We start from the raw sequence: 18,909 nt of genomic DNA, 5'->3' as shown, positions 1-18,909 counted from the left end.
CAACCACCAGAGCTGAGCTCTCCCAACTCTGGAGCTCCAGAGCACCTGTCTCATATACTTCCAGAAATTAAGTTATATTCTATCCCTCCGTTCCCCCAACCTGGAGCTCCAGGACTACGGAGCCAGGTCTCCTCCATTTCCCCAACAATGCGGCCAACACAGGCCTGAGCACAGACTTAGGGGTCAGGCAAGCACCGTTACTATGACAACGGCCCCCACAGGCCACGTGGAGGAAGGGAGATAGTGTGCTGGAGACCAACAGGTGAAACACTTGCTTGTCTCAAAAGCCCATTAGTACCAGCCCAGCCTCCGCTCTCCCCTCCCCCAACTCTGTTTTGTGGTGACAAGGGACAGGTGGCAGAGAGCAGGCTTGGCAGGGAGGATGGTATCTAGCGGGGAGCTGCCTTCTCCCCTCAGCTATTTCCATAAACCAATTATCACCAATCATCTCGGGAGATTGAGGCCCTGCCTATCACCAATGCAGTCTGGGCGGCAGGGTAGGGAGCTGGGTGGCTGCTTTGCTCCTCTGCAGGCACTGGGTCCGGCTCAGGCATCGGTTGCCATGGAAACACAGGGGTGGGGAGCCCAGCTGGGGAGGGGCGAGCAGAGGGGTGGCGGGCAGGGAGCTTGGGACTGCACCCTGATCCACCCAGGGAGGGGGCAGGGAGCCAGACCCGGTGCCTGCAGTCTGCGTTCCTGGGCTCCTGGAGGCCGAGCTGCTGGGGGGGGTGGGGAGGGGGGTGCTAATAAGATGCAAATGAAAGCAGAAGGCAGGGCTTCCGGGAAAGAAGGCCCAGCTGTCAGGACCCGAAAGGGGCTTTCAGTGCGGTCCCCCAGCCCCAGGCAGGAATCCCAGAGGGAGGACGGGACTCTTAGAAGCTAAACCCTGGAAAAGAATATGATGCCCCCCATATGTCTAATTCCAAATACACAGTAACAGAGTCCCCTGAAGTTGTTCTTTTTCTCACGATGAGTGTTTTCGATGCTTAAGAGATGTATTAAATATATATATATATGTCTAGATGTAAGTACAGACATACACATGTACTTAAACTCTCAAAAATGTTGTCACCGTTTTGTTGTCCCTGTTTTCTGGTGTCCCTGCTTGGTCTCTAGGCTGCGCCTGCTTTCTGCCATCACATAATGCCTGACCCTAAATTGGAGGTGGGATCTTGGGGGGGGTTCCTGTCTGTCCAGTTCCACCCTCCTCTTTGGGTGTGTTGCAGGCTTGTGGTGCTAGGGTTGGGGGGTTTTGAAGCCTGAACCTCAGGCAGTGCCCCCAAAGGCATTCACACATTCAGCCTCTTAGTGGGGAGCTGAAGAGGGTCCAAAGATGGAGCCTCCCTACTTTGCAGCCTTGAGCCTATCTAGTAACAGGGCGTGTCCTCGAGTCATCTATCCCAGACCGACAGGTCTGTTCCCTCACCTTGTGGTTGTGCTGCTTTCCATCTGAGCCACTGACCTTCCAACCTGACCCCGCTCTCCACTGAGAGCTTGCTTGAAAGCCACCAGGGATCGCCTATGTGTGGCCAGTGGGAGCTCATGTGACCTGCCAGTGGCATTAGCCCCTCATGACCACTCGTCCTTGTGGAAGCCTTTTCTTACCTTTGTCTCCTCTCCCTGGCATTAAACGTTGGCCTGCCTCGGGTTACCACCGAGGTTGCCTCGGGTTACCGCAGAGGTTACCACCAGGGTCAGGTCTCCATGGGGTCATCTTTTTTCTCTGTATTCTCTCCACGTGCTCTCACGCCCGGCCTGGTGTCGGTAATCATGCTCTTTCACCCCCAGGTTTGCCCACTTTTCTCCTCTCTCTTGAATTTGGCTGCTCTGTTCTGTCAGCTTCACTCCTTTAGGCTACTTCACTATTTTTCTGCTCTTGGTATAACTAATCTTGCCCTCCCTCAAACCCCTTTCAAAGGTACTAAAGGAACCCATTCTTTGAACCTTCTGGTGGCTTCTCGTGCCTCCCAGGGAGGAGGGAATCTAGGTGCAACACCCTGAGGTCTCTGCTAGTGCCTTCGGCTCCCAGCTACATACCCCCACCTCCCTCTTGCTCCAGCCACACTGGGCACTGCTCAGTTCTCTGAGCACACCCTGTTTCCTCCCACCCCAGCCCTTTGCACGCTCCTTCCCCCAGAATACCCAACTTTCCCCTCTCTGGATCTCAGTTCAGTCATCATCTGACCTCCCAGACCAGGTCAACTACCCCCCAACCCCTGCCACTCCCCCACCCCCATCACACACTTTTCCAGGACTCTGGGTTTCTCCAGCATCGCAGCTGCAACTTCACATGTCCTGTGTGCTTCTCTATGATTATTGGCTCTCTCTTGGTCAGTGCCTCCCCGTCCTGCCCTACTCATTCCATGTGCAGCCCCCAGATGGGTTTTCCTCAACCTTCTATCCCTGCTCTTCAACACCATAGCTGGAACGTAGGAAGTGGTCATAAATGATTGTTGAATGAATGAATAAAGAGATGAATGCGTGGATTTGGCCCGATTCTAGCTTGCTCCGTGACTTTGGAAAAGTTGTTTCCCCTCTTGGTGCCTGAGTGTCTCATTCTGGGTGCTGGGAACCTGTCTCCAGGGGTTGTAGACATGTTGAAGGCGGACAGGGGAGCTGCAGACAGGCCTAAAGCATGACTTGGGTGAGGAGGGACCCTTAGTTCTCACGGTATGCAAGTGAGACCTACTGGAAGAAATCCTATGACACAGAAGCAGAATGCCATAAGGAAATCTGAGGTCTAGTGCACTGGCCCTGACTCCCTGTGTGACCTCAGGCCAGGCCCTGCCCCTCTGAGTCTCAGTCCTCCCAGGGCCAGGGTGTAAGTAGGGCCTCCAGGCTCTTCCAGGCTTGCTGAGTTTGTTGATGTTCTGACCTGGGAAACAGTTTCAGTTCTGTGGTGACAACAAGAGCCCCAACTGGACTGCCCAAGACACGTTCCACACTTAGGCCCAGTGCCCCTGACTGGTCCAGACCTGGCTCAAGGCCCTGGGGCCCGAGCTGTCCCCAGCACTTGCCTCCTAGCCTGGTATAGCACAACCTGCCAGTCAGAGCACAGCAGGTACCAGGGAGACAATGACCCTGACAGGAGGGCATGTGGGGCAGCGGCCGCCAGGAGATGGCCTGTCAGGCTCTGACCCTTGTCCAAAGTCTGGAGGACAGGGCTGCCAGTTGGCAGCTGCTTCTCTGGCTGCCTGCTGCCCAGAGCTAATGAGCAGGGACAAGCCCACACTGGGAAGGGACCAGTCTCCCTCTGCCCACTGGCAGACTTGACCCAGGCCAAGGGGAGGGACAGGCAGAGACCAGGGCCAGTTAATCATACTCAGAGTGTCTCTGGTCTTCTTGGATCAGCCTGACAGCCCTGACCCTGGCCCCAGACTAAGACTGAGTCCTGATGCTTGTCATAAACTGAGCTCTGGCTCTGGTGACTGAATAGAGCAGCTATTGACATAGGACAGATGTCTAAGTTCCTGTTAAGAGAGGAAGGCTGTATCATCACACGCCTACCGTATACGGGGCTGATGTGCTACGAGTGGGTTCGCCTCATTTCATCATCACTCAGTTCTGTGAATTAGGTAAAATATCATCCCCATTTTACAGAGGACGTTACTGAGGCCCAGAGCATATCTGTGATGGCCCAAAGCTGCACAACTAGTTAGTCCCAGGCCAGGGCCCGGGAGTCCAGTATTGCCAAGATCTTCCCTCCTCACTATGCCTTGATCCTCATGCAGGATCATGCTTGGAAGGGACTATTGGCATCAGGGTCGTGCCCAGACCTCCACAGAAGACCCAGTGACCAGTCTGTAGACGCTCTTGGTATCTGGACTGTCTGACTGTGGACTTTGACCGAAGGCCCAGAAGACAGGAATTCAGGCAGAGTGGGCGGAGGCCCGCGTGACGCACCAGGGACCCGTGGGCCTGCCTTAGCCGCCCAGGGCTGGGCTTGGCAGAAACAATACAGTGACGGTGACAGTGGCTGCAGGACAGTACCAGGAATAGAGCAGCCCCATTTGTGAGGATGTCTGTGAGCGCTCACTCAGAACCCAATTCTCTGGAAGTTCTGGCCCCTAGGAGCGCTGCCCAAGGGCAGTCTGCTTTAGCTGAGCGTAGTGGAGGAAGCCAAGGGCCAGGCGATGCTGGGACTTGTCTGAGGTCACACGGCAGGCCAGAGAAGGGGCGCGGTTCAAGGTAACAGCCCCCTCATTGGCCCTGGCAGAGGCCAGAGCGCCTTCCCTCCCCACAGGGCCCTGGGTCAGCCTGGGAATCTGCATCTTATCTCCTCTCCAGGACCTGCAGCCTCCCCGACCCACACCTGCTCCAAATGACATCGCTCCCTCGAGGCTCAAATTCTTGCTCAGCGGGAACGGAACGTCATGTATCCCAGAGCTGTAAACACAGCTGGCGCCAGTGGTTAAGGGGAGGGCTGGCCCGAGACCCCCCGCCAGACTGAAGCCATGAGGATTCTTTCCAGATGTTCCCCCATCACAGCTGCCCAGGGCCCTTGAGGTCTCCTCATGCCTGAAACACTTAATCCAACCCAAAAAGCATGAGGTCTTCCCAAGGGGCACCGAATGCTGGAGGAGCATCCCCGGAGGCTGCTTCTTCCTGAGAGGAGCAAGCGTTAGTGGGGCTTTTCAGATGATGGTGGCAGGGGGGGGGGGGCTCCCCGTTGTGCTCACTGCATTCCATCCAGGCTGGCTTGGGCTTATTTCTGCGCATGGGCAGAGCTGCAGGCAGGGCGCCCCCGCCCCGCCCCAGACTCCATGAACACCTGGGAGGCTTTGTCCAGAGGCTCCTCCTGGCATCCCCGTGTCTTCGGGGTGGGCTGCCACGCAGCCTGGCATGCAGCAAAGAGGGAGGGGGCCCCTGGGCAGGGAGCCGAGGCTCAGGCTCTATGCGGCTCGCCCTGCCCTGTGTGTGCCCCGTTCATCACCCAGCTCCCTGCTCCCCCTCACACACGCAGGGGCTTTCACCAGGGAGGCAGTGACTCCAGGGACGCCAGAGGCAACGCCTTCGGGGCCCAGACAGTGACAGCAGCGATGGCGCTGCAAGGGGTGAGGGGTAACGGTGCCGAGAAGCCGCTGGCAAACGGCTCATTTAGAGGAGCAGCCGCAGTCAACGGCCGCTGACTCTGCGGCGGAGGCCCTGGCTGTCGGCTCTGGCTGTTGGCTCTGGCTGTCGGTTCTCTCTGTGTTTCCGAGACGCCAGAGGTCCAGATTTTTGTGTGAGGCCAGCCAGCGTTCACATGCAGAGCAGACACCCTGCTCCCTTAGGGGTTTTGGCCTCTCCTCATTGTCTTCCCCTCCTGAGCCCTCAACCCCACTGAGACCCAACCTTCACATCCGGCCTCCCTGCCTGGGGCGTCTCCCAGGGGCCAGTGACCTCGCATGGCCGCACTTCTTTGCACAGGTGTGAGAGACACCCCACCCCCTTCTTGAAGGCCCCGTTCTTTGCTTCCAGGACACCTTACTCCTGATTCCCTCCTTTTTCTCTTGCCTCTGTGAGGGGCTTTCTCCCCTTACCTCTACATGTCCTTGGCCTCTTCCCTTGCTCCAGCCCCAAGGACCCCCTCCACCCAGACTCAGCCTGCTCCAAACTGGCCTTGTCACTTTCGTCTCGGCTTCATCGACCATCCAGAAACCTGTGAGATCCAAAAATAATGGCTTATCCCATGAGCCCCAGCACTAATCCAGCCTCTGCCATTCAGCCTGACTGGCCTGAAAGTGCTCGGGTAGCTTTGGGTTTCATTCCTGGGGAGTCAGGCTGTGCACCGCCCCCCACACCCCACACAGAGGTATGGACAGAGACCAGCTGGCCCTGAGTGAGAAGAGGGGCTGGTGGTCCTGACCCTCTCATTTCCCTATTGCTGACTTCCCAGGTACCTCCGTGTGCCTGTTGGGGTGCCCTGGAGGTACAAGGCCTAGAGGCCAACCTCCGACTGCAGTTGGGCTCTCAGGATGGTTAAGGGGGCTAGGAGACCTGGGATCCAGCCCCGGGGTCCGGGCTGGGACAGGGGCCAGAGTTCAGGCCAACCCAGGCTCCCAGGACCTACAGCCTGGAGGGTGCCCACTCTATGGCTGGGTGTTACTTCCCTGCTTCTGAGGATTTGCTCTTAGAATAGCCCATGAGCTGCTTCCAGGGAAGCACTTGTCCCAGTCCACGAGCTGCTTCCAGGACAGCACCAAGGCTGCCAGAGCTTAGGGCAGAAGCCAGGCAGTCTGTGCTGGCCTGGCAGAGCTGGAGAAGAGAGGCTGCCCCTCTCCACGTGATTGTCCAGGCTTCTATCACATCTTGTTCACTCAAGAGACACTTGCTGGGCCTGGGCAGGGAGCTGGAAACACTGCAACAGTGCCACGACAGGTCCCTGCCTCTGGGGTGTGGGTGAGTAAACACAATACTCGTGTGTCCCCACGCACGCATCCTTTGCCCGCACTCTCCCAGGGAAGAAGGCAGCCGGCAGGCTCCAGGCCTTGGCTATCAGGGAGGCTGGTCTCGGGAAGGGGCAGGAGGCTGGCTTAGTGTCTGAGATGCCCTAGACCTCAGAACCTGGGCTGGATGCCTGCCAGTTTGACCAGGAAGCAGAATCAGCTCAGGCAGTTCTTCTGCATTGGGGGACCCCCCTGTATGACCACCCCCTTCCTCGGCTCTAAGGCTGCAGTCACGAGAAAGGGCAATCAGAGGATAAGCGTTCGTAGCAAGTCATCAAGAAGGATGCTAGGTCGGGCTTCCCCTGGTGGCACAGCGGTTGAGCGCTGGGCTGCGAGGCTGTCCACAGCCTCTGCAGCGCCGGTTCGTTCCCTGGCTGTCGGCAAAAAAAAAAAAAAAAAAGAAGGACACTAGGTCTTAGTGAGACCTCCCAGGGCTACACCTGGCCCAGGGGCCTGCCATTACCTCCCCTCAGGGCCATGCTGTTGACAGCTGGACCCTCCCCCTCGGCCTAAGATGCTCCTGGGGTCCCCAACAAGCCAGGCCACAGGGGAAGTCTCTACCTGCGGGACTGGGGAGCATCATTCCTGTTTGATGGAAAGCTTCCCCCTTTGCCAGTGTGCTCACCTCGGGGGTTCCTGGAGTGTGCCACTCCTTATTTCTAGAGCAGCACCCCCTCCCCGAGGTCAGTGCAGGGGAGCCATGCCCACGTGGATGGGAGTGGGCTGGCTTCCAGTTTACACCCCTTTTGCTCCAAAGTCAGTTTTTCTTTAACTCAGCCCACCTGTCATGGTGTCGTGCCATCAGCAATTAGTGATGGTTCATTAGAGCCCAATTAATAAATAAAACCCAGGAGGAGAGCCCGCTGCTTTGCCGAGGAAAGTCCAGCTCATGCCTAAGTAGCAGCCTCCCAGGAGCGCCAGACCCTGAGGGCCCAGCTGCACCGGGGGCTGGGGGAGGCCAAGGGCACACTTGATGGGCTGCTGAGTGACGAAGTGGGGGAGAAGAGAAAAAGAAGGTGCAGGCCAGACACTCCCGGCCTCCTACCTCAGCTCTTGCTTTGAAGAGCCTCTGGCCGAATCTTCTTGCCTACCAATTCCAGGGGGGCCACGCCAAGGCCACAGCTGTGAGGACCGGGGCTTTTCCCTTCTGCCTACCTGACCTCAGAGGATCCTGCATGTGGGCACGATGAGAAGGAACTGGAGAGGGAGTGAAGTCAGGAAGGAAGGCAGCCTTGCAACCCTCTCCAACCACCAGCCCGTGCTCCCAACCCACGGCCCGGCATCAGCCAGCCAGTTCCTCCCAAGCCTCGCCCAGGAGCCAGCGCGTGGCCCCTCAGAGCCTCAAGCTCTGTCCTCTTACTGGGAAGGCCCCTTTTCATCGTGCAAGCCCTGCTTCCTCTAGGAAACCTTCCCTGCCCGGGTCAATCCAGGCAGGGAGAGAAACACAAGAATCCAGCCTTTGACCACCTCCTTCAGAGAACCACCTCTGCAGAGGCCGATCTCCAGCCCTGTGCCTGCGGCCTGAAGCTGGGTTCCTGGGTTAGGAACCGGTTATTGTTTTTTTTTTCTGTGCCTTCTGGAGATGGTGCTAGGCCTGTGGCCTGGGAGACTGTCTCCCGGAGGATGCGGGAAGCACGGAGGATGCAGGTGGAGGGCAATCAAAGGTCACATTTTGTTCCGCCAGCCATCCACCTAAGGTTCTGTCCTTGTCCATCCTCATCCTGCCCGACCATTTCTTCTCCCAGCACTTCTGGAAACATCCCTCTAGTCTTTCAGGAATCAGGGGCCTGCCCAGATAGGGGCCCAGAACAGACCATATTGGGGCCCTCCCCTTTCTCCTGATCTTCTGGAGGCTGCCCTGGCTGGGACTGGCACGCAGGACAAGCCAAGTGATCTGTGTCCTGGGCTTCCAACCCCAGCCCGGAGGGGCCGGACCTTGACTGTTGTGCATATGCGGATGCTTTGAGGGGTGTGGAGACCAAGAGGCCAGATAGAGCAGGAGGTGAGCTTGGCACCGTCAGAGACAGCCTCGGGGCTGTCAGATGAGGGATGATGCAGAGATTGGATCCAGGGAGCACCTCTGTGGGGCAGCCTGTGTGTGTGTGTGTGTGTGTGTGTGCTTGTGTTGGGGGGAGGTGCTGGTCAGGGGAGACTTCCTGGAGACAGGGACATGTGCTCTACCCATGGAGATGTTCACACACCTTAGAGTGTGTGCCTAGAGGGCATTTCAGAGGACTGGTGCAGAGTGGGGAGCGGCTCAGGAGCTGGTTCACGCCCTCTCTCCCTCCTGTGCTTTCTACTGGCCACTTCCGCTCACAGCTGTGGTCCCCAGAACCAGGCAACACATTTCCCTAAGTGATGACCTCACATAAGAAAAGTAAAGTCCTTCTCTCCCAATTACAACTGTGCTTGGACCTGGCCTCCTCCTCCTGGTGGGTGGGAGTTTGTCACGCACATCCCCCTTCAGCTTGAGGGAGTTGACATTTTCTGGCAGCTCATGGGTAGAGACAGCTGCAAGGTGCCTCTGAAGGCACCCACACACCATGCTGGTGTGCCTGCCCCTTCCCATGTCTGGATTAAGTTTAGGCCTCAAGATGTGCCCCACACCAAAACTGCTAGAGCCAGGGCAGGGTGTCAGTGTTGCCGATGCTCCTGGGGTGGCAGGTCCTGGAGAGGACCCCTGGGCCCTTAAATACACTGGGAGCCCTGAGCTCCATCAAAGCCTTGGAGTCCTGGATACCCCTCCTGCCCAGCTGGGGCCACAGATGGGGCCTAGTCCCCTTCTCCTGTTCTGTGAGGAACCAGAGGTCCCTCTAGCTCTCCAGTTTCTAGAAGAGCATCAAGGCTCAGAGGAGCCAGCTGTGCCAGGAAAATCCATTACCCTGACAGCCTCCCTCCACCTGCTAAAAGCCTTCCTCCATCCCCTGGGGCCTCACCCCTCCTAGACATCTCATCTCCCCTCACCTAGCCCGGACTGCCCTCTTCCTTGTCAGAGGAAAGGACGAGACATGTTTGCTTAACTCCTTCTGTGCCTGAGTGAAGTCTCCCTTGGCCTTGCTCCATTTTTTCCACCTGGAATTCCTACTGCCAGCCACCCCAAGTTTGGATAGAGGAGGGGAGGGGACAAGAGGCAGAAGCCACAGGAGAGCAGAGGACAGGCTGGCAGGACAGGCCTTAAAGCTGGCACCGCGCTGCTTGTGACTTCATCTCTCCTGGTTCTGTCTTTGTGCACTGGCAAGCCCCCAGGTGACAGAATCCTCGGGCCCACTCTGGAGTAGTTTTGCCAGCCTGGTTTGATGTTCGGGTGTACAAGGACACCCCTCCGCCCCTTACACACCTCCCTGGGACTCCCACCTTGTCCGGCAGCCCATGGTGGAGCACAGTTCCAGGAGGAGGGGAGCACCGATACCAGCAGAGCAGGCAGAATGAAGGGGAGAGGCTGTGAGAGCTCGGGGCCTCTGACTCTGGGGCAGCTGTCAGGATGAGCACAGCACCCAGAGGAGCCAAGGAGGGGCTCGGGTTGGATCCCTCAGTCAGCAGCTATCAGAGTCTGTGTGCCAGGAGCTTAACATGCTTTCTTTCCAGTCGTTAGTAGCTCTTAGAGGGAGAGACTGCTTACAGAGGAGGGAACGGAGCTCGGAGAGGGAAGGTGACCAGGCCAGAGAGAACTGTGGGCTGAAAGCCCACTTCTGTGTGGCTATGAAGCCTGTATTTTTATATATATAATTTTAATTTTAATTTTTCAAATCCTATTATTTATGTCATATCTCAGAATTAAAAAGCTGACCAGGGATCTTCTTGGCCTTCAGACTTCGGCCTTCTCTGTCCTGCAGGGGACAGGGCCTCTGTGTGGTTTGCTTGAACAAAGCATGAAGCCTGTATGCTTTCCAGGATGCCAGACCTTGATCACAGCAGACAGATACCCTCAGTTACAGACCCAGAGTTGGGGGTCACATGGGGGGGGACCCCAAGTCAGGGGCAGTTAAACTTCTTATTCACACTTTCATAGCACTTAACAGCATGTCAGGTACTTTATACATAACTCACTGCACACATTCACCTCCGGCCCACAGCAGCGCTGCCCCGTCATCCCCATTCCGACAGACGAAGGCAGGCAGGCACAGCAAGGCTCTCCACCTTGCCCAAAGCCACACAGCAGCCAAGGGGGAGACTGGGATTTGGAGTCCAGAAGGTCTGACTCCGAGGCCCCTGTTGTCATCACCCTGCCACACAGCCTCCCAGCTGAAGGAGAGGGGCCCCTCAGTTGGCCCCTGGAGTTTGGGGTCAGGACACCCACAAAAATGGTTTTCTGTAGGAAAAGGGCTGTGATAAGTAGGAAGCAAGGAGCCAGACCACTCAAGTTTGGGGGATGTTGAGGAGCTGTGAGGGGGAGGGTGGCCAGAAGGCTTCCTGGAGGAGGAGAGAAGGGTACCTGGAGGAAAGGATCACAGGCTGGTGCTAACATGGGCAGACTGGCTGTAGCTTCTGGGTGAATATTTCCTTTGGGAATGCTCCTGGGGTGCAAGCAGGGGCTGGCCAGGGCACCGTCTCTGCTTCCCACTCTGGGGTACAATGTGCACATGTGTACAATGCCTCCCCCTTGACCCCCCACCCCAGCGTGTGGTGTGGCTTCCCTGCGCAGACTCTCCACAATGACTGCTCCCCCATGATTGCCGCAGTTAATGCAGCAGCACCATTTATAGCCCCAACATAATAACTTCCTCAACAGTATTAACTCTCCCGTTGAACTGTTTGGTGGCTTATCAGATACCTGCGGGGTGTTCTGGGGTGCAGAGCGCCCAAGCTCCCACCTTCCCTTGAACAGCCTGGACTGCCCCGCTTGTGAGGAGGGTGCCCGGCCCAGGGCCCTGCACAGTGGGTACCGCAGAAGGTAGAAACGTGTGAGATCCACCGCAAGGGTACAGAGCAGGGAGCTGAGCCGAGCCTTGGAAATCTGGCCCAGAAACTCAGAGGGTGCAGGTCAAAGGAGCGGTCACCAGGCAAGCACGACACAGCCCCCTGCCCCAGGCTTCCCCCCACTGCACAACCCTAGAGAAGACAGCCAGGGGCCTATGCACACAGGCGCCTGCAGGGGCTGAGTCACAGACGAGGTGTCTGTTCCCACCCCGGCCCTGGTGCCAGAGTCCATGTGAAGCCCTCAGCAGCGGCCTGAGAGACAGTGTGGTGGCTCGGGGAAGGCAGGGCGGCGGAGGACAGAGGCCTGGTGTCCCCTGGGCCTGGGATGACATGAGTGTCTGCCTGGGAAGAAGCCCTTCATGCTGTGGCCACTCTCTGCTCAGATTTATGGACAATGGAGTCGGGGAGGGGGATAGGCAGCGGGCGGGCTGCCCTCACTCTAGTTCTGACCCTGCCTGCCCTGCCCTCCCCAGGAAAACCACATCTGAGGAAGCAAAGAAACTGAACTCCAAGGCAGTGACATCTGTGACCTCAGAGCCCACCAAAGCCCCCACGTGGGGGGACACAGTCCAAGTGGAGATCCAAGCTGAGGATGCAGGGCAAGAAGGTGAGCAGAGGGCTGGGCGGGCTGGCGTGTGCAGGGGGTGGGAGGCAGAGCTCCTGCAGCTCAGCTGGAAGCCACCTGAACACTCCCTGGGCTCAGTTAAAAGCACTTTAAAGGAAAAAAATCATAACACTGTCATGCCTCATCTCCCAGCCTGTTCAAAAAATGAGTTGTTCCACATAAATGAATTTTCCAGACAATGAAAGCTGATCGTTTTTACGACCATTGTTATTATTTTCATGGTTGTTATTACCATCGTCTCCCGCTGCAGCGGCACATTACAGCTTCCTGGCACGATCCCACGCGTTGCTCCTTGGCATCGCAGCTTCCGGAGGAGCGAGGCCGCTCCCACTGTTTAGATGAGAACACTGAGGTTCAGGGAACTCACATGCCTGGCTCAAGCTCAAGTGATCAGCAGGCGGAAGATCTAGACCTCGCCACTGCGTGTTCTTGCTGTAGCTCGAGGCCTGGCTGCTTCTCTAGAGTGACTCCTTACCCGGCTGGCCCTCCAGGACTGCTGCCGGTCAGACAGTAGGGTCCCTATGTTCGCGGTTGTCAGGTCCACCCTCGTGGGGGACACGGGGCAGCTCTCACCCCACTACCCCCGAATCCTTTCCAGTCCCTGTTTTGGCCAGTTCTGCCCCATGCAGGCAATTGCTGGTACCTGTGGGTGTGCATAATGTGCACCCTGTGTTTCCATGCAGGGGTCTGGCTTCCACTCCAGGGCAAGAGCTTGAGCTGGGTGTGCAACATTATTGACTGTCTGCTGCCAGGACTGCCGTGGGTGCTGGCATCGGGCACCACCAGCCCAGACTCACTTGGGTCTACGATACCTCTGTTCCCATTTAGCTAGAGGCATCTCAGGCTCCTGTCTTGCAGCTTGTCCTTCCACAGAGGACAAGCTTGACTTCTCCCCTGGAAATCATCCCAGGGACTTAAACACTTTGTCTGCCTCACAACGAGCAGAAAACCAGCTGCTAAAGACTGTGAAAGGAAGGGGCAAGGAGGAGCAGCTACAAAGAGGGAAGAAACCAGTTCTGGGCTAAGCCAGAGGATTTGTTTGCTGCCTGTAAAGGGATTGTTGGGACTGTTGAGGTGACATGAAACAATGCAAAAGGAGAGGAAAAACTGACCCAGGATTTCATGCAGATGCATGTGTGTGCACGTGGGTGAATGCCTGCATGTCGGCTCACCTGTGTGATTAGCATATGTGTGCGTGTGCATATGTGCTTGTGACCGTGCCTGTAGGCATGCATGTCTGTGTGTTTTGTGCATGTCCGTGCACGCATCTGGCTGCAACAGTGTGGTATGTGTGCAGATTTATCTGAGTGGTGGCATGTGCCTCATTGTGCATGAGTGTGTGTAGTTTGTGTGTATGTGTATGTGTGCATGTACCCGGTGACCAGAAATCAGGGGTTGTGGTGAGTGGACTCTGGCGGGAGTTCCTGGCCTGGGCTCTACATATCTGGGATGGCTAGAGGAAAGGGCTCGATGAGTCAGTGGCCTTGGGGCCCATCTGAGCATCAGAGAAGGGAGCAATACTAACTGGCGGGTAGGGTAGCCCCACAAGCAGGCAGGGAAATTGGCAGGCATCTCTTTGCAGATTGGAGTAGCTGGATGCTTATTGGAACCTGGTTGGAACCGGTTGCTGTGGTGATGTCTGCAGTAGGGGGTGGGGAAATGGAGGCCAGGCCAAGAGGTGGGGGGAGGGCAGGAGGTAACTCAAGGATGTGTTAATGAAAAGCAAAGGGGAGTTGCAGACCTGTGTCGGGGCCAAAACAGGCAGGCAGCAGAAATGGCTTGTTGGCCACATAAAGGAAGCAGCAGGAGGCTGGAGGGGCACAATGCCCAGAGGAAAAGCTGACAAAGTGTGTTTGTAGCATGCAGTCAGGAACAGAGAGGGAAAGCTGTTCATTCCCCCCAATTACAGCTCATCTGTTGGCTGCCCACAGAGCTCTAGAGACAGGGGGGCAGGAATGCAGGGTACTCACCCCTTGTTCAGTCTCAGCAAATTCCCACCATGTTTAAGGACTGGCGGTAGGGAATGGCCGCGAGGGGCGGTAGCCTCCCCAGCTACTCTTGTAGCTTTTTGGCTTTGAGCACTGGACTCCTCCAGCTCTGTGTTTTGTCTGCTCAGGGCTGGGTGAATACATGGAGCACTACAGATGGTTAATGAGGAAGAAAATAGTGACAGCCACAAGGAACATTTGCCTAGAATTTTATATTCCCCTCCCTACAACAATATGAAGAGAAGGGTGTTGTTTTTTTAAAGTATTAACATTTTGCAGAGCAGAAACGTGAAGCACAGAGAGGTTGAGGGACTGACTAAAGGTCACAGAGCAAGTTGGTGTGCTGGTGCTAGACCCCAGGTTTGCTGATTTTAGATACCTGGCCTTACTCTGCTTTCTTCAGGAGCGGCCCATTTTTACCTTTCCTTTGAGCGCAGGTCGCTTGAGGGGCCTTTGGCCAGCCCTTGAGGGACCTTTGCAAATGTCTTCCCTCTCTAGGCATCCAGGGTAGCTGTGGGGCGGAGGAAGAAGCAGCAGCTTCCTCCTAGTAGTCCAGGTGACCCACCCAGCTCCTGAGGAGCCAGCAGCGCTTGGCTCCCAGCCTGCTGGGCCCGCTGGGCTGGCAGCTGTCCCCGGTGCTGAAATGTCCTTGTCCAAAGAAGAAAGCAAAGAGCCAGGGGTGCCAAGAATCTCCTTCGGGGATGCCTGTCCACTCCACTCCTCCCTCTCCGGGCTTCTTTTGGTCTCTCTCTTGTCTCCTTCCTTCCCCTAACTCCCTCGTTCCGTCTTCCTCCCTCTTCCATGTATTCTCTCTTCCTTTTCTCTTCCTCCTCAAATCATAAACCATCAGTCATGTACCAGTGGCTAGTGGATCAAATTATATACACTCTTCAGCGTCCACATTTCCAAAACAAAGATAGTGGTCCCTACTCGAGGGACGGTGGCGGGACTTGTTGGAATAATGGCTCAGAGGTGCCCGTCCTCAGGCCTCCCGCATGGTAGGGCCTCGCTAGAGCAGGACCGCCAGGATTATTTCCACATCATTGGCTTCCTCTTTGGAATCTGTGCCACAGTTCATGCATTTGACAGCAATAGGTAGTGTCTTTGAAGAGTTTTCTAAGCTCTATTCCTAGTGCTTAGATTGATTTTCCTGTACTTGACATAGACGTTATTTGCACTGAGAGATTTCTTGAGCAAATCACCTTTCCTTATTTAGCCTCAGTTTCCCCATTTGCAACATAAGGGACATTACCTTCCCCTTCTTGCCTGAGGACCTTACTGTGTGACCCAGGGCAGGGGCCCCTTCTTAGGGATGACTGCTATTCCTGCTCACTTGTGTCTCTGTACATGCACTCTGTCACTCTGGGGGCTGAGGTCACCTCTGTGCATCTAACCCTGGACTTGGAGACCCTGGATCATAGGAGAGAAGTGGATCTTTGGGTTCCAACAGTACCACGCATGTGCAGGGGCTCAGACCAGGCTTGTGGAGTGTGCATGCATGTGGATTCCTCACCCTGGCTTCTGCGCCCCCCTTCTCAGCAATGCCTCTCACTCTCACTGACTCACTGGGAGGAAGGGTAGTCAGCTAAACCCTATCTGACCCTGCACGCTTTTTTTTCTCTCACTCTCTCTCTCTAGATGTGATCCTCAAGGTGATGGATAACAAAAAGAAAGAGGAGCTGATGTCCTACCAAATCCCCATCAAGTACCTGCGTGTCTTCCACCCCTACCACTTTGAATTGATAAAGGTGAGCCGGAGCCCCAGGCCCATGTGAGCCTGGGACCAGCAGCAGGAGGGGCAGATGAGAACCTCCCTGATGTTCCCTGTTCCCCCAGCAGCTCTGGGCTTTCTGCGCCCACGCCACAGTGTGCCAAGTCTTAGATCATGTGGCTCCAAGAAACACAGCTCCTGCTGGATAGAAAGGAATGACTTCTGTAAGAATTTGGAATTTTCTAACTTCATTGCCATAAAACTGCCCGAGCAGAGAACATCAACTACATGAAATGAATGTCCCAATTAAAGATGTACTCTGTTAAAAGAGTGGGCGTGCCTCTGGAAACCCAAGAAATACACCATTTACAGTATTTAGACGACCTGCTATGTTTCAGGTCCCTGGCTAGACACGCCGTCTCTAATCCACAAGGTGAACTGCACTTCACATACACGGGGCTGGCACTCGGAGGAAGGAATCTGCTCATCCTGGGTCACAGAGCGAGTGAGCAGCAAGGTCCAGGCTGAGCCCAGGTCATGCTCTCTCCCCAGCCAGTTCTTCCTGGGCTGCTTCCTCTTGCTGCCTCGGCAGGACGAAGGCCTGGGAGAGCTGGAGTAGGTGGGCGATAAAGTGTTCCCAGGAACGCACCCCTCTTGTGTCAACTAGACATGAGCCAGACACTGGGAACCTCAGGACCCCTCAGTCCATGACCTGAACCTTCCAGGTTACCTTCCCTGTTCACCCCCTCTCCCCAGTGTTCATTGGCGAAGAAGAAATTACTCTCTTAAAGTATCAGGGTCTAGGCCAGAGAGGGACAGAGCATCACTCTCCCCTCCCCCATCAGTGTAAAGAACCACGTCAAGTTAGAGCTTCTGGGTTCCTCTCCCAGGTCTGCTACGTACCACCTGGAGAGCCATAGGAGTCCCCTTGACCAGCCCCGCCCCCACTCCTCACCGCGGAGACTGGGTACGTCCTGGCACGACCATTTGCAGGACCAGAGGCAATGAGAGGCATGAACACTCAGCATATTGCCTGGCACGTATTAGTTCCTCGGTCTGCATTGGTGCCCCTCCCCTACGCCTTGGTATCGACCTTGTTTCCATAACTCAACCTCGGCCAAGAGGACTTTACTTTCCCTACTCCCAGGAGAACCCCAGGCCCAGGGCCTCAGGATGAGGCACCAGGGTCAGGCGGGGAAGGGGAAGCCCGGAGCACCTGGTGACTTACCTGGGAGACTCAGCTCTTCAGCTGCGATTCTGGGACCATTCCCCCGGCCTCCGGCTCTCTGTCCACTCACGACCCAGGCCCCATTATCACATCTTTACAGAGGGAGCAGGCAGGCAGTGGTCCTTGTGAGGGTGATGAAATATTCAAATAGAAAAGGGAAGATTTATTATATTGATCTCCTTGGAAGGGCTCACAGGGACCATGAGCTTTAATTATCAGCTCATAGTCCCCGCGGAGCAATGCCAAGTGATTGTCTGCAGAGGACTGGATTTATGGCCAGGCCCTGCCCCTTAGCCACTTTCCTTGTGTGTCTTCCTCCCTGACCCTGTGCTCAGCCCGCCCCGTCTGGGAAAGCCAAGGGAGCCACTGCCAACGCCCACCTGTACGCGACCGTGGTCCGGAAAGGCAGCTTCCTCCCCCGGTACATCGACTGCAAGCACACGGCTCTGGAGGTGCGGGGCAGGGGGCTCGGGGGTGGGGAGGGGCCAGCCCTTGAGTCGCCCCAAGAGCTACTTGGCCACCTCTGACTGGACTAATGGCGTTGGGCAGGGGTGTCTGGGGAAGAAATCAAGAAGGGAGGAAGCAGCCAGGCCTTTCAAAATGAGCCGCACTAGTCTGTGAGGAACGAAGCCTGGGGCGGAGGGTGGGGATGAAGAGGCTAGCGATGATGCCCAACCTTTGCCAGCACTTCCCAGGTATTTGCCCCTGCCCGAATCTTGTCCTCCCTCTCTCTGCTCCTCCCAGGCCCTCCCTGTGCTGCAGGGAGAGGAGGCTCCCAAGGCCTATGTCTCCCTGAATCTCTTGGGGGGAAGAAAAAGCCCCCTCTTACCTTGGTCCTGGCAGTTTTCTCTCCCATCCTGTTCCTTCCATAGCAATCAGCCCTGATTTATAACTGAAGCAAACATTTTAAGGCCTCCCGTCCTTTCTCGAGTCCTGTTCCTGGAGAGGTTGGGCTGGTCTTCCAATTAGGTATTCATTCAGTCATTCATTCATTCATTCATTCATAACTTTTCAATCAGCCTCTTTCATTAGCTGAGCCATGGCTGCGCCCAGCTTGGACATGCTGCCCCCTGTGCCACCCCCTCCCCATTACCTGCTATCTGACACCTTTTCAAAAGCCTCAGGAGAACCGGCAATGCTCTCCTTCCCACAGCCTTCAAATCTACCAGGGGTGACAGATTCAAATCCCACCACAACCTGTGAATGACCAGGGTGGAGTCAGCCAAGCTCTGGGCCCCAATATGGCTGATCTGATTCACCCCATATCACTGAGAGCCCTGGGGGTGGGGGGTAGGAGAATTCTTTAACGCTATTTCACAGCAGGGATACTGAGGCCCAAGGGGAGACTGGAGTTGACTATGGCAACCCCAAAGCCCTGAGCCACATCTCTGCCTCTTCACGGTCACCCCTAGCTATTAGCATGTAGGCTAATAGATCTTCTATCTTCTGTCCTTCTCTGAGGATAGCCCACAGCATGTGCACATGCACACACACATGTGCACATGGAATGAGGAGTGATAGCAGCTTGGGCTTGCTGTCCCCTGTGCCACATCCCTCAGGGCGGTGGCCACATGCCCCAAGACCCAGGCAGCAGCTTGACCTGCAGTTCCTCCTCAACCCCCATGGCTCTACCCCAGCCCCACACCAGACCTCTGATTTGCCCAGAGATTATGAGCTTCTCTGCCCTCCAGAACCCGGCCCAGCACAGATGTCCTCCCTGTCTGCCCTGAAGGTGGACCTGAGAACACTGCAGAAGAAATTGCTTCTGTTGCGCACCCGGCTATAGTGAGCAGGTGTGCTTGGGCAGCCGTCTCCTTCGCACCTGACCAGCAGCAGCACAGAGCAGGTGTAAATGAGCCCCCTCCCCATCCTGGGCGCAGTAGAACCCGACAACTCTCCAGTGAAGTGGCTCAGGCCTTACCCTCACCCCACTGAAAGTTTGAAAAGCCCAGTCAGAGACGCAGTATTTTGACTCTGATGCGGAGCTCAGTCTCCACAGGCCCCAAAGAGAA

General features: G+C 56.1%; 1 protein-coding gene across 1 annotated transcript in view; it reads left to right on the top strand.

Annotated features, from left to right (window-relative positions):
* Nucleotides 1-18,909, top strand: part of CCDC33 (coiled-coil domain containing 33) — a gene marked incomplete at both ends in the record, with an annotated part of 105,945 nt that overhangs the window by 23,231 nt on the left and 63,805 nt on the right. Inside the window, 3 exons of the mRNA XM_084240123.1 lie at nucleotides 11,819-11,952; nucleotides 15,597-15,706; nucleotides 17,233-17,349. Of these exons, the coding sequence (XP_084096249.1) occupies nucleotides 11,819-11,952; nucleotides 15,597-15,706; nucleotides 17,233-17,349 (361 nt within the window). The remainder of the gene's footprint in view (nucleotides 1-11,818; nucleotides 11,953-15,596; nucleotides 15,707-17,232; nucleotides 17,350-18,909) is intronic.

The sequence above is a fragment of the Talpa europaea genome (genome assembly GCF_964194135.1).
Source record: "Talpa europaea genome assembly, chromosome: 8".
NCBI lineage: Eukaryota > Metazoa > Chordata > Mammalia > Eulipotyphla > Talpidae > Talpa > Talpa europaea.
The sequence above is the reverse complement of the archived record's forward strand: the minus strand, read 5'-3'. Positions and strand labels throughout refer to the sequence as shown.